The sequence below is a fragment of the Lichenostomus cassidix genome, unplaced genomic scaffold (assembly GCF_008360975.1).
Source record: "Lichenostomus cassidix isolate B80296 unplaced genomic scaffold, HeHo_3.0 HiC_scaffold_610, whole genome shotgun sequence".
Lineage (NCBI taxonomy): Eukaryota > Metazoa > Chordata > Aves > Passeriformes > Meliphagidae > Lichenostomus > Lichenostomus cassidix.
In genome coordinates, this window is record NW_028147394.1 from 13,683 (window position 1) to 24,999 (window position 11,317).

The window sequence follows — 11,317 nt, forward strand, 5'->3', positions numbered from 1 at the left end:
TCATTTTTGCCTCTGGGAGGTGGAATACTTAAGAGTTTGGGAAGGAACTCACTATTTCTTCCCACTCCTACCTGAAAACAATAAGCATTTGCTGACGATGCGTAACGAGAAGGATTTCCATCTTCAGAGTCCCTGGAGGTTTTCATCCTTGTAGTTTTAAAACGGCACTGTATTTACTATAAAGAAAAGTAACTTTTTCAACAAGAACAAGACTTGGTTCGTACTGTGCCCTTCCTGTTGGATCTGTGGTTTTCCCTGCTGGCATGGCGCCTCCTTGTGTTCCTCTGCAGTCCTGCCAGGTAACACGGTGAGCACAGAAATGCTATTTCTATTTCAAACCCAGGATTTTCAAAGTGATGGTGAAGGTTCTCAAAAGTCATCTGCTTCACTGTTTTTAAGGAGACATTCTTTTAAACATTCTAAAAAGTTTGAACTACTTCTTTCTTGCATATCAGCACTTATATTATGTTCAACTGCAACTCTTACTCAAAAGCCAGATTGAATTAATTAAGGTCAATACAGAAAAAATATCCTTAGAGTAGGAGAAATATCTGCTCAGCAGGAAGGGCTCTGCCAAATCTGCAACTGGTAACATTATTAACCTAGTAGAGAAGCAGCTTTTTCTGCTAGGCACGCCACTTCAAAAACTACTACATCAGAGAAAGGATCTGCTAAGTTAACTGAGCACATGATAAAGTAGTATGTCTTGAAATTTCACCTGAGCTCCAGACAGTAAAAGAATATAGTTGCAGGAATACTTGATGCAGAGCTTAAAAGATGTTCTCTTCTACCCTCTATAGTAGCTTGAACGAGTTTGTCTTTAGTAACAGACCCCTTTGAAAAAATTAAAAAAAAAAACACCTCGCGGAATCTTTCCAACAGAACTTGACATTCCAGGGAAATAAATGCAGCAAATTTATTGTAAATTTATAGTAATTAGTCCCTCTACTTCCAACAGATAAAAGGGGATACCAAAATGAAGTGTTTTCAATACCCCACCCATTAAGTCCAAAGGTCCAGCTATCTTCCCAACACAGAGCTCAGTGATGCAAAAATTGAAGTCCAGGACTTGCTGCTACTAAGGGAAAATGTCTTTACAGATTATCCCTAGACCACGTATTTCATGTGGAAAACAGGACTAACACACATATAGCCAATATCAACATGAGTTAAGGACAAGCTTCTACTTTTCACTGCAGACCTGAGGCAACAGTACCCCTTGAGAAGAGGAAAGTATTATTCAGCCTTAAGCTTGAATACAGCCTACTGCATTCAATAGCTGGAAAAGTTTCCCAGTCTTCATGTTAGCTGTAACCAAATCCTTGTCAACATACAGAATCGCTGCTGTGCAAAGCCAGAGAGATCAGTCTGATTCATTGCCCAAATCCAGCTTATAGACTGTTGTAATTTCATCGTTTCTCCAGTTTTTTGTACTTGGCTTCTGCAGAAAGAAAAATAGTATTTTAGTAGTGGGTAGGTACTGTATCCTGTCAGCTAATTTACTCTATCATTCAGGATCCTTTTTTACTTTTTTGCATTTAACCAAATATAATTGTATGGGTTTTTTTTAAGAACTCGTGTTTTTTAAGTCAGACAACAATATTAATTTAAGCCAAGGGGACTTGGGTGCCTGGTGGGACTTTATGAATCCCTCTGTTTGCAAGGTTGAACACCAGTCTTTAAAATATGAGGCAGTGCATAGCATAGAAAAGAAATCAAGCCTCACTAATAAGCTGTAGTTTAACAACACCTGTATTAGTCCACTGTAATATAATGTGTTACATAACCTTTTCCCAAAGCTTATCACTTCACACATCATGTTTGTGCTCAAAAACACCATAGGCAACTCTGCAGCTCAGAGTTGCTAAACGTTCTTTCTTTTTAAATCCCCTTGCAAGGCACTATGCTGCTAGGTCTTAACAGTGGAGGACAATAGTTACCAAGTTTTTTGGAATAAGCATCCAATTTATAAGCTGCCTGCTCCAGAGCTGCAACCTGTTCCTCAATTAGGTTTATCTGCTCCAGATATGGCTGAAGATCAGCATCTTAAAAAAGCATAAGAATTTTATATGTCAGTTCTCAGTAATGCATTTCCAAGAAACAGTTCACAGTTGAAAGACAAGAATTTATTACATTCTTCAGATAGGACAGTTCAAAAAGTCCTTCCCTCCCCTGCCCCAAAATCAAGTGGTGACACTGACAGCCATGTTCCAGGAAAATATGAAATGTTTAAGAGTACTGTCTAGTGTCTAACACAAGTAACAACAGAACGTGAATCAAAAGTGTTCATTCTATCAGATCCAGAATCTGGGGTAAATCAGGACACACATTCAGATATATTTTCTCTTACAGTAGTCTACATAGTCTAAAACTGTTAAGAAATACATGAGACTGGCATTGTATAGTAGCACATCTATTTCAGTGAGTTTTCTTTCCTTCAGCACTAATGGAGTGTGAATCTGACTCTAAGAGATGCTTCATTTCCCAAACAAATGCATCATTCATTACACCCCTACCTTATTTGGCATACTTACATTTTTGATTTAAATCCTTCAGATTTCGACTGATGTTTATAGCAATATCTTTCATTTCTAAGTACTTCAAGCTAGTCAGCTTATTCATGTTTTCCAAGAGTTTGTAGTCTTCACTGGTGGCTTGAAAAATAATGAAGTTTATTTTAAGTATAGGTGATGTGGTTTGAATTCTGTGCAGACTCTTCAAGAGGACAAGAGATTTTAAACCAATAGCCAAACAAAGCACAACAGATTAGATGGGAATCCAGGTTATTAATATACGCACTATAAAAAGATTACATTTTGTGAATTGCAAAAATCAACTGCACTGATGAATTCACTTCTAATTTTTTTTTTTTAATAAATCCTCATATTTCTACTCTTAATTTTGTCAGTTAGACACTTACATTTACAAAACCAATTTCACAAATCCAGACTGGTCATCTGTACCATTCAAGTCTAGGCAAATTAGTAGTGCTGTGGAGTGCTTTCAAAAGCAGAGCCTACGGAATGCATTAACTTGGTGAGCAGTTTACTTTGTGCCAGTTAATTCTGCACAGCAGCTTATTCTAAAGCATAAATGTTGGAAAATGTGCATGATCCTTGCTCTCAAGTAAAAAATAACTCCACTGTCTGCAGTGCTTCCCTCTTAGTCTCTCTTAACCTGGATCACTTTTTTTGGATTGATTTTCCATGTACAAACTTCTTCAAGACTAAAAATAATTGGTTTTAAGCTGCTGATATCATACTGAATTATTTTGAAAAATATTTGTGCTATTCTGGGACTTCATTAAATTAATAAAACTAATCTCAGTGTTTTTAGCAGCCTAGCAACACGCCAACTTTGGACTGCCAGCCTTACCAGATTTGATCTAAATAGTTACAGTTTAGACAAATTACACAACAGATTTCTTTGAAAGAAAGTGAAAAGAAAGGAGAACTAGCAAGTCAGTATTGCAGTGCCTTACCTGTCAGTTCACCTGTCAAGTAAGTGGCCATTTTACTGAACATATCTTTGCAGAGCTCATTGATGTCTGCCTCCGCTGGCTCCTTAGCTTCCTCTGCGGTTTCAACTGCAGGATCCTCTGTTCGGGGTAAAGACAAGGCAGACTTAAGGCAAAACTAAAGTACAGAAACACACCAGAAAGATTAAATGGTCCCATTTTTTTCCCCTTCAAGCTGCCTACAGCTACTTTTCATGTAAGTTGTCTACTTTACACTAAAGGGTAACAAACCATGGCAACTTCCTTAAAGTAGCACCAACATTATTTCAAAATAATCCTCTAGTGAGTATTTCAAGAGACAGGTACCCGGCCTGACCGCACTGACAAGTATTAGGCCCCTCCTGGGCTTAGACAGGAAAGGAATTTGGGGAGAACTTCTGAGAAGCTCTGCACGGTGCTGCTGTTCATTTCTAGTGACTGCTTCGGAACAGACGCACAGCTGCCCCAGTCCGCTTCAGGGGGGCGACAACAGATCCCCACCAGCGGAAAGCAGCAATCGCCGCTTTTCTTCTCTAAGCCAGTTTCTACCGCAACCTGCCCTGGCTCGGCCCTTCCCCGCCGCAGTCCGGCACCTCTTCCCCAACCCGACAGGCCGCTCTTTCCCCCGCTGGCAGGGTTTGCCGGGTCCCACACGAAGGCTGCCCGAGGCCCGCGCCTCCCTCCGGCCGAAGCGGCGGCGCGGGTAGGACCCAGCCGGGCCCTGGGGCAGCAGCAGCGGCAGCAGCAGGCGTATGGCGCGGCGCGGCGCGGCGCGGCCCGGCCGGCACACGCGAGGCCGCGGGCTCGCCGGGAGCTCCTGCCCGCGCCGCGGCCTCCCCGGGCCCAGCCCCGCACCGCGGCCCCGGGGCACGCCCGGCCCCTGTCCCGGCCCCCCGGCCCCTTACGCTTGGCGGGCTGCGCGCCGGCCTCAGTCTGCCCCTCCGCCGCGGCCGCCATGGGGACAGAGCCCCCCCCGCGGCCCGCACCGCCGCCTCCAGCCCGCGCCAGGCCCGGCACCGCCCCGCCAGCGGCAGGGAGGAGCCCCGGAGCCTCCGCCCCGTGAGGGATGGCCGCGGCCGTGCGGGGTGTGCGAGCGCTGCGGGCGCCCGGCTGCAGGAAAGAGACAAATACCGAGGTGTAAAACGTCGTACGAGGCTACTCTGCCCCAGCTGTTAAAGGCAGTGAAGGAGAACCGAAAGCGCCTGGTTTGTGCTCGATGTGGCTGCGCCGTCAGTGCGATCATTTCCCCTTCACCACAGCAACCGCACCGCTCATTGCAAGAGCGCCGGCAGCACTCTCACACCGCAGCCCCGGGTCAGGCGCTGCTGCCGGCCCGGCCCTCGCTTCACCGGCAAACGCTTCAGTCCTGTGTTTGAGGATGTCTTCCTTTGGCTTGGCTGATCCGCTTACATCTGCAGTTCTTAATGCGATTGGAAAGCATCTCTTCTTGCATCTCCTATTGCTGATGAGGTGGGGAGGAGACAAGTGCAGGCACGATAGTCGGTCCTGTGGCACAGCGGTACCGTTGCTGTAGTTGCCACAGCAGCATGGATGTGGCTTTTTTTTAGTCCATAGTGTAAGCAGTACTATATATAGATAGTGCAGCTAAGCATTAAGTCTGTTGTTAAAAAGCTCTGCCAGTGGTTAAGTATATAAATTTTTATTTAGAAAAAAATAAAGAAAAAGGGCATTTCCTCTCCTCCTTTTAAGTAGTAAATATATTTTTTGCTCTTCCTGGGGTGGGGGGGAAGTTGTTTGGTTTGGTTTTTTGGGGTTTTTTTTACAGTACAACAATATATATTTCTCTTCTTAGGTGAGATATCTTACTTAAGACTTACTTGTTAGGTGAGATGTCTTAACTTACCATTGCTGTAAGTTTTTAATGAAGCTAAAGTTGTTTCTGGAAGTAGCTTCCATTGAGAAGCTACTAGAAGTATAACTGGTTTTGCCTGGCAATGAGTGCTCAATCTCTGTACTGACTTCAAACTCAAAGGCATCTCCAACACACTGTGAATGGTCTTTGTCTCTCCTCAGCTGTGACAGGCACTAACAAGGGGTAACATATCCATGCATAAATGCCACCATCATCTTTCACCTTTTGTGATGGAGAAGCTCACATGTTCAATAGAATATTTTGTGTATAAGCTGGCCACAGAATAATAATGGTTTACAATATAAAGTTTTATATGTACCTAAGGAATTATGAAAATTATATTTTCTTAGAAAAAAAAATCACTTACACAATGTACATTAATGCATTTCTTCTTAAAACCCACAATCACAATCCTGTGGAGATCACGCTCCAAAAACAGGGGGAGAGGGTTCCCATCTGAAGTCCAGCAAAGTCAGCTGAAACATTTTGGCAATCTCCAGTAGGCCTTAGCAAGCTTTGCAGTTTTAACACCTGAGAAGCTGCAGGGCAAGGCAACACAGGAGCTTATGTGAACTTCCTCATAAACCGGAGTTTTGCATAGGCAATGACAAGGAAGATAACAGTCATGCAGAAGAGAGCCACTATGTTTTCCCACATTGCCCAGCTGGTAGGGGCAATTCCTTGGCTGCATAAGTAGGCTTCACCAGAACACCTGCAGAAAAGCATGGGGCACAAGTTCATGTTACTATGTGGTACACATCTTCAGGTAATTAATTTTATTTTTATTATTGTTCCACAAAGATCCTTCTACCCCACCTCTGCAAAATACGTGATAGAAATAAACTTCATAACCCATCACCAAATAAAGCTCAAGGGACAAATCGAGATCTCTAGTTCTCATAATTTTTCAGTAGTAACCTTATTGCTCTTTATAGACAGCTGGCAATTCATGAGGAAACCTCAGAACCACCTTAAACTGTGGTAACTACAGAAACATTAGTATCCCACAACAACCACTGGAAGTCCATAGCAGGGGCCAGAGTCCAAAAGACATGTAAATAGTGGTCTAGCACTGTTCCCTGCAAAATACTCGGTTTGCCATCTCTCTGGTACATGTCATTAAATACTTGCACTGCTACAGCTTAAGATATCAATAGCCAAGAGTATTTCAAATGGGGCAAAATGGAGCACTGAGTGATACCTTGGCTCTCTGCTGTATCTGCAGGGAGGTTAACATTTACAAACAAACTCTGTAGGGGAGGCATATTTCTGATCACAGGTCTACTGCTCTCCAGGAACTCTGTAGCTGTCCACACATTGCATTTCCATTGTTAAGTGACCCTGGGTTTGTTTGAGAAAACTGTTCAGTCAGGGCTAGGTTATCAAATACAAAACCTAATTTAGCTCACCTGCTTATTTTTATGAGTAAAGTTTCATGCCTACTTCACTCTTGGACAATTGTGGAGTTTTACTATATAATCCTAAAATACAATATTTTGGGACATGTTGTTGAGACTGGCTTGTAAGTGGTTATTCTGTGAATAGCATAAAATTTTGACACAGTCAGACTTCCCTTTAAGCAAGTCATCACAATTCAGGCCCAGAACCACCATACTTACATTTCTGATGAAATATTGGGGGGACAACTGCCTGTATCTCCCAAAAACACTGTAGCATTTGGATTCTTTTCACCACAGAAGTAGAGATCTCTGTACTCATTCACCTGAAGAGCCTAGGAAAAAAGGAAGACACCAGATTTTTGTAGAGTTAGTGGTCTGGGGTATTAAAACTGAAACACTTCAAAGGAACTTGATTATTAGAATACATACGCCACCATTATTGGAGTCATATGTTTATGTTCCTTTTTATTTTCAACCTTTTAATCACTGCCTTTCTTAGGAGCTGCTCCAAGTTTGACATGCAGGGCAGTTTGGTGTCTGAGGCCTTGGCTTCAAAGTTACTTAGCCATGGGTTTCTGTCTTGCCACCTACAAGTTCATCCACTTTCACCTGGGTAAATCTACTGATCCAGAAAACCATGTGGCTGCATGCAGACACTCCAGCATTACCACACTGAAGACATGGCACAGTCAGCCAAGGCAAGAGGTGAAGAGTTCTCTAACGCTAGCATCCTGCACTCGCTGCTATCTCAGAGGACACTTCCACACTGAATAACACTGATAAAATACTTCAGTGATACCCAAACAATGACATCTCACACATTTCCCACCCTGCAACAGCTCCAGCGTTCATTTCACTCATTTTTACTCAAAGTGGGCAGCTATTCCTTCCAAACAGGCTTGGCCAGGATGAAGACCAGAGATGGAAACCCAGCTCCCACCTGTGACTTCCTCTATCCAGTTACTGTGTTTCAAGCAGCTGCACCCTTAGGTGCACCCAGCTCCTTACTATTCAGAAAAGTCAAATTTCACTTCAGATGAAGACACACTGAGACTCTCAGGCATTATATTAAATCCTTTAACCAGCTGGAAAGTCATTGGCCTCAGACTGGCCACCCATACAGTAGTGTATGGAGAGGCTGTACAATATGTGATTTTATTTTAAACCATGGGGATCAACTATTCAGGCTAGGAATTAGTGCCTTACTAGGCTGCTTGCTCTGCTGCTGTCCAAACAGCACTAATTCTGTAGCACAAAGTGTTTGTTCAGTGTCTGAGACTTCCAGCTCTCACACAAGAATTTTAACTCTCGCTTCTGTTTTGAGGCTGGCTGCTTTGATCTTTTTTTTTTTTACCACATTTATGCAACAAAACAAACCAAATCTGACTTTTAAGAGAACTTCAATTTATACTCAAAACCTCTCCAGAAAGCAGCAGTGTGGCTACATTACTCAGGGGAGACCAATGCTACTTTCTACTCACGGTAAGGCCATATCGGGGGATGCTGAAGTACTTGAGCCAGTTCAGCCATCCCATTACTGAAGGGAGATTCACTAAGAGGCCTGAAAAGATCTGAAATAGAACAGAAGAGATGAATGAGTCACAAGCTCTTTTTACTGTAAATAATACCATTTCTGCCCAGATGCTGCCCAGATTCTTGCCTGAGCAGAGGTGCACTGGGATTGATGGACCTACTACTGCTGTCATGCCTGTACCCACAGACATGAGTTGGAGCCTTGCAGCACTCCCAGGCTGCTGGCCCAACAGCACACCCAAGTACTTCAGCTGAACTGCTTGCAAAGAGGTCAGAAAGGTTTTCTACACCCACATGTCAGCTAAGAAGCATGATCACAACTTCTTACTCAGGAGGACTGTCCTATGGTAGAGCTAGCCAGAGGCTAAAGAAGGATCAATCAGAGAGATTTGAGATAGGAGAATCAAAAAGGAGAAAAACAGGGAGCCTTAAGGGTGTTACTGTTTCAGTCTCCTCTTTCCTACATCTTTTATCCAGGCTTTCTCCTGCCTGGAACAAGATTTGCTTTTACCTCTTGTGTCCTAGGTTGCAATATAGATGTCTTTAAGTATTCTATTACCACCAGCTGTGGGCTGTTAGCTGCTATCACCTGCTAATGACCCACCCCGCATGACAGGCAATGGGCCATCAGGGACCCACTGTGTGACTCATGGACTTATCTCATCCCATTGTGGGATGCTCTGCCCAGGAGGGAGCAGCCAGGTGTTCCCACCTGGATATAACCTGGCCTTGGAACTGCCTGAGCTAGCCCTGTCTACTGGGTTCCCAGAGGACAAGAGCTACCACTGGACCTTCAGCTGGAGACCAGACCTTCACAGGATCACTGCTTCAACTGAGCTACTTCAGTTGGACTGCTACCACCACCCTAACAGGGTGTCAGGTTGTATCTGACTTTGTCAGCGCTTTTCCTTGTATTATTTCACTTATTTTTAATTTCAATCTGGACTTGGGATCTCCCACTGGTTTGCTTTCAAACCAACACATATCTTGGCACAAGTGGCCTTCACAGCTAAACATGACACTTCAGCCTCTGCTTCACCACAAGTGATCTTGTGTTTATCCCACTGACTTTCAGGACATGCAAGTGTCACTCCTTATATACTGTGACTTAACTCAATGCACATCAGCTGCCCTTCACTACACATGCACACTTCTCACCCACAGCAAGCTGTTGAAGTAGTGCACTATCACTTGGCTTATTGCAAAAGCAAATTAAATTGCAAATCAAAGAATAATACTGTGGCTCAGAGTATGTACACAGCTACCAGGAATCACCTAACAAGAAGTATGTAACTTGGTAGGTCTCACAGTGAAGAAGTTTCATCACCAGCATCACCTCTTTGAAAAAGAATTCACAGCTTTCTTCTATGAGTAGTCAAAAGTCTCTTCTCTCTCTCTTGTTCTCTTCCTTAAAAAATCCTTGGGGAAGAGTATTGAAGTAATTTCTTGAACCCAAGGGCAATACTGAATTACAAAGAAGAGAGGGTTTGTGCCTTCTAATCCCACTTGGGCAGCAAAAATTAATGCAAAAAATCAACAGCTCTAAAGTTTATTTCAAAACTTTTTAAATTACCTGGTTTATCCCTTGTATTTCTTATAATGAAAATACAAGATTTTTTAAAAATCAATCTTTGTAAGGACAATTAATAAGCAACACTTGTTTGGCGCACACTGGAAAGCTAAAGTGGCATCACAACTACTGAACTGCACGTGAGCAGTGATCTGACCCTCAGATTACAAACTGGCAGAAGTATCTTTGACTATGGCAACAATAAAATCACAAGCATGGGGATGACATGCCACTAGACTATGGATACTTCAACCTGACTAGGGCTGGCTCAACCCAGTCCTCTCAGCTGGTCTCAGCTCTTTCCTCCCCCCACCACAGGAGCGCACATCCCCTTATTATACTTACAAGCATCAGGACAAAACAAATAGTGATGAGTAGGTTGGCCACAGCCACCACATCCATCCCAGCACTGATAGCCAGAGACATGGCTGTGGCAGTGTAGGACACCAGTATCAGGGTCAGCATGAAGAAGAAGAACCGGCCTGCAACAGCTTGGTATCCTGTCCAAAACCAGAAAGGTAAGAGTCCAGTAAACAACCACCTTATGAACCCCAGAGAGGTACCCTTGGACTCATATATAAGACAGGCAAATCAGGAAGAAAGACCAAGTTTGGAGCTGGCAGGAACTATGCATGCTTCAAAGGCACAAAGGGCATTACCAAAAGACATTGTCAGGCAGGTCCCTGTCTCAGATTGCTGGTGTCTCTGCCCCTGCCCCAGAGTCCTCCAAAGTTATGATGCCAAGTACTTAAGCCAGTTGTGCATTCAAGAAGTTTTATGTTATAGATGCAGGAATTAGTCTCTGGCTAAGTCAGAAATCAGAGGTGTTGGAAGATGACAGGTTCAATGAAAGCATCAATTCTTTACCAATCATCCAGTAACTGATGCATGAGAATATGATGGCTGGAGTAGTTCTCATGGGCAGCAGATCTCCTATCATCAAGGCCAGGAAGTAGGCAGACACACGGTAATATCCACTGGTGTACTGATGGCTGTGAGGACAGGAAGGAGGGGAGTTGCACAGGTTTAGAGATTCTGTAGAAAGCAGGCTCAGAGTGCGTGTTTGGTTTTTCCTGGTTTGTTTTCTCCTCTTTCTATCACTGACTCCTCTGTATGCAAATTTCTTATATTCTCTGTGCTATCACTGACCACTCTGTAAAGTCAGGACTGATCTGTCTCACAGACCCTGCAGTCAAACTGACAGCCCTTCAAGGAAAGTAAATGAAAGGCTGTGTGACTGCTAAGTAAAATATCAGAAAAAATCTCCTAAATCTCTTTTCAAAGAAGAAGATCCTTAAGAGCATAGAAAAGCATTAGACTGCTATAAACTGGAGGAACACTTCATCCACTGCTAACTCATAACTGCTTCCAGGGAAGAAGGAATGATACCCAACAATGGGAAAAGACCTTTGGGACATCAACTCACCTCTGGTTCACAGAGAAAT

At 43.5% G+C, this 11,317-nt stretch overlaps 2 protein-coding genes and 1 long non-coding RNA gene across 5 annotated transcripts; all 3 read right to left on the reverse strand.

Moving 5' to 3' along the window:
- Positions 1 to 891: 891 nt before the first annotated feature.
- Positions 892 to 5,019, reverse strand: BLOC1S2 (biogenesis of lysosomal organelles complex 1 subunit 2). Of its 3 annotated transcripts, none has more exons than XM_085044974.1 (5): positions 4,628 to 4,983; positions 3,482 to 3,598; positions 2,535 to 2,654; positions 1,941 to 2,045; positions 892 to 1,441 (listed from the first exon to the last, which is right to left on the reverse strand). In XM_085044974.1, exons 1-5 carry the CDS (start codon positions 4,737 to 4,739, stop codon positions 1,410 to 1,412), a joined length of 486 nt encoding a protein of 161 aa, XP_084901100.1. In that variant the 5' UTR covers positions 4,740 to 4,983; the 3' UTR covers positions 892 to 1,409. The 3 variants fall into 3 exon arrangements, with proteins under 3 accessions (XP_084901100.1, XP_084901101.1, XP_084901102.1); XM_085044975.1 differs by lacking the exon at positions 4,628 to 4,983 and adding an exon at positions 4,402 to 4,557; XM_085044976.1 differs by lacking the exon at positions 1,941 to 2,045 and having other exon boundaries at positions 4,628 to 5,019.
- A 121-nt stretch (positions 5,020 to 5,140) lies between these two features.
- On the reverse strand, positions 5,141 to 11,010 carry LOC146423262 (broad substrate specificity ATP-binding cassette transporter ABCG2-like; the record flags this gene model as incomplete). Its single annotated transcript, XM_085044971.1, has 5 exons — positions 5,141 to 6,081; positions 6,989 to 7,101; positions 8,251 to 8,340; positions 10,218 to 10,372; positions 10,740 to 11,010. Coding segments are annotated over 5 exons (777 nt in total), but the record flags the coding sequence as incomplete, so codon positions are not given.
- On the reverse strand, positions 8,777 to 10,202 carry LOC146423263 (uncharacterized). Its single transcript, XR_014847604.1, has 2 exons — positions 9,297 to 10,202; positions 8,777 to 8,823 (listed from the first exon to the last, which is right to left on the reverse strand). It is a non-coding gene; the product is annotated as an uncharacterized LOC146423263 (long non-coding RNA).
- Positions 11,011 to 11,317: the final 307 nt, after the last annotated feature.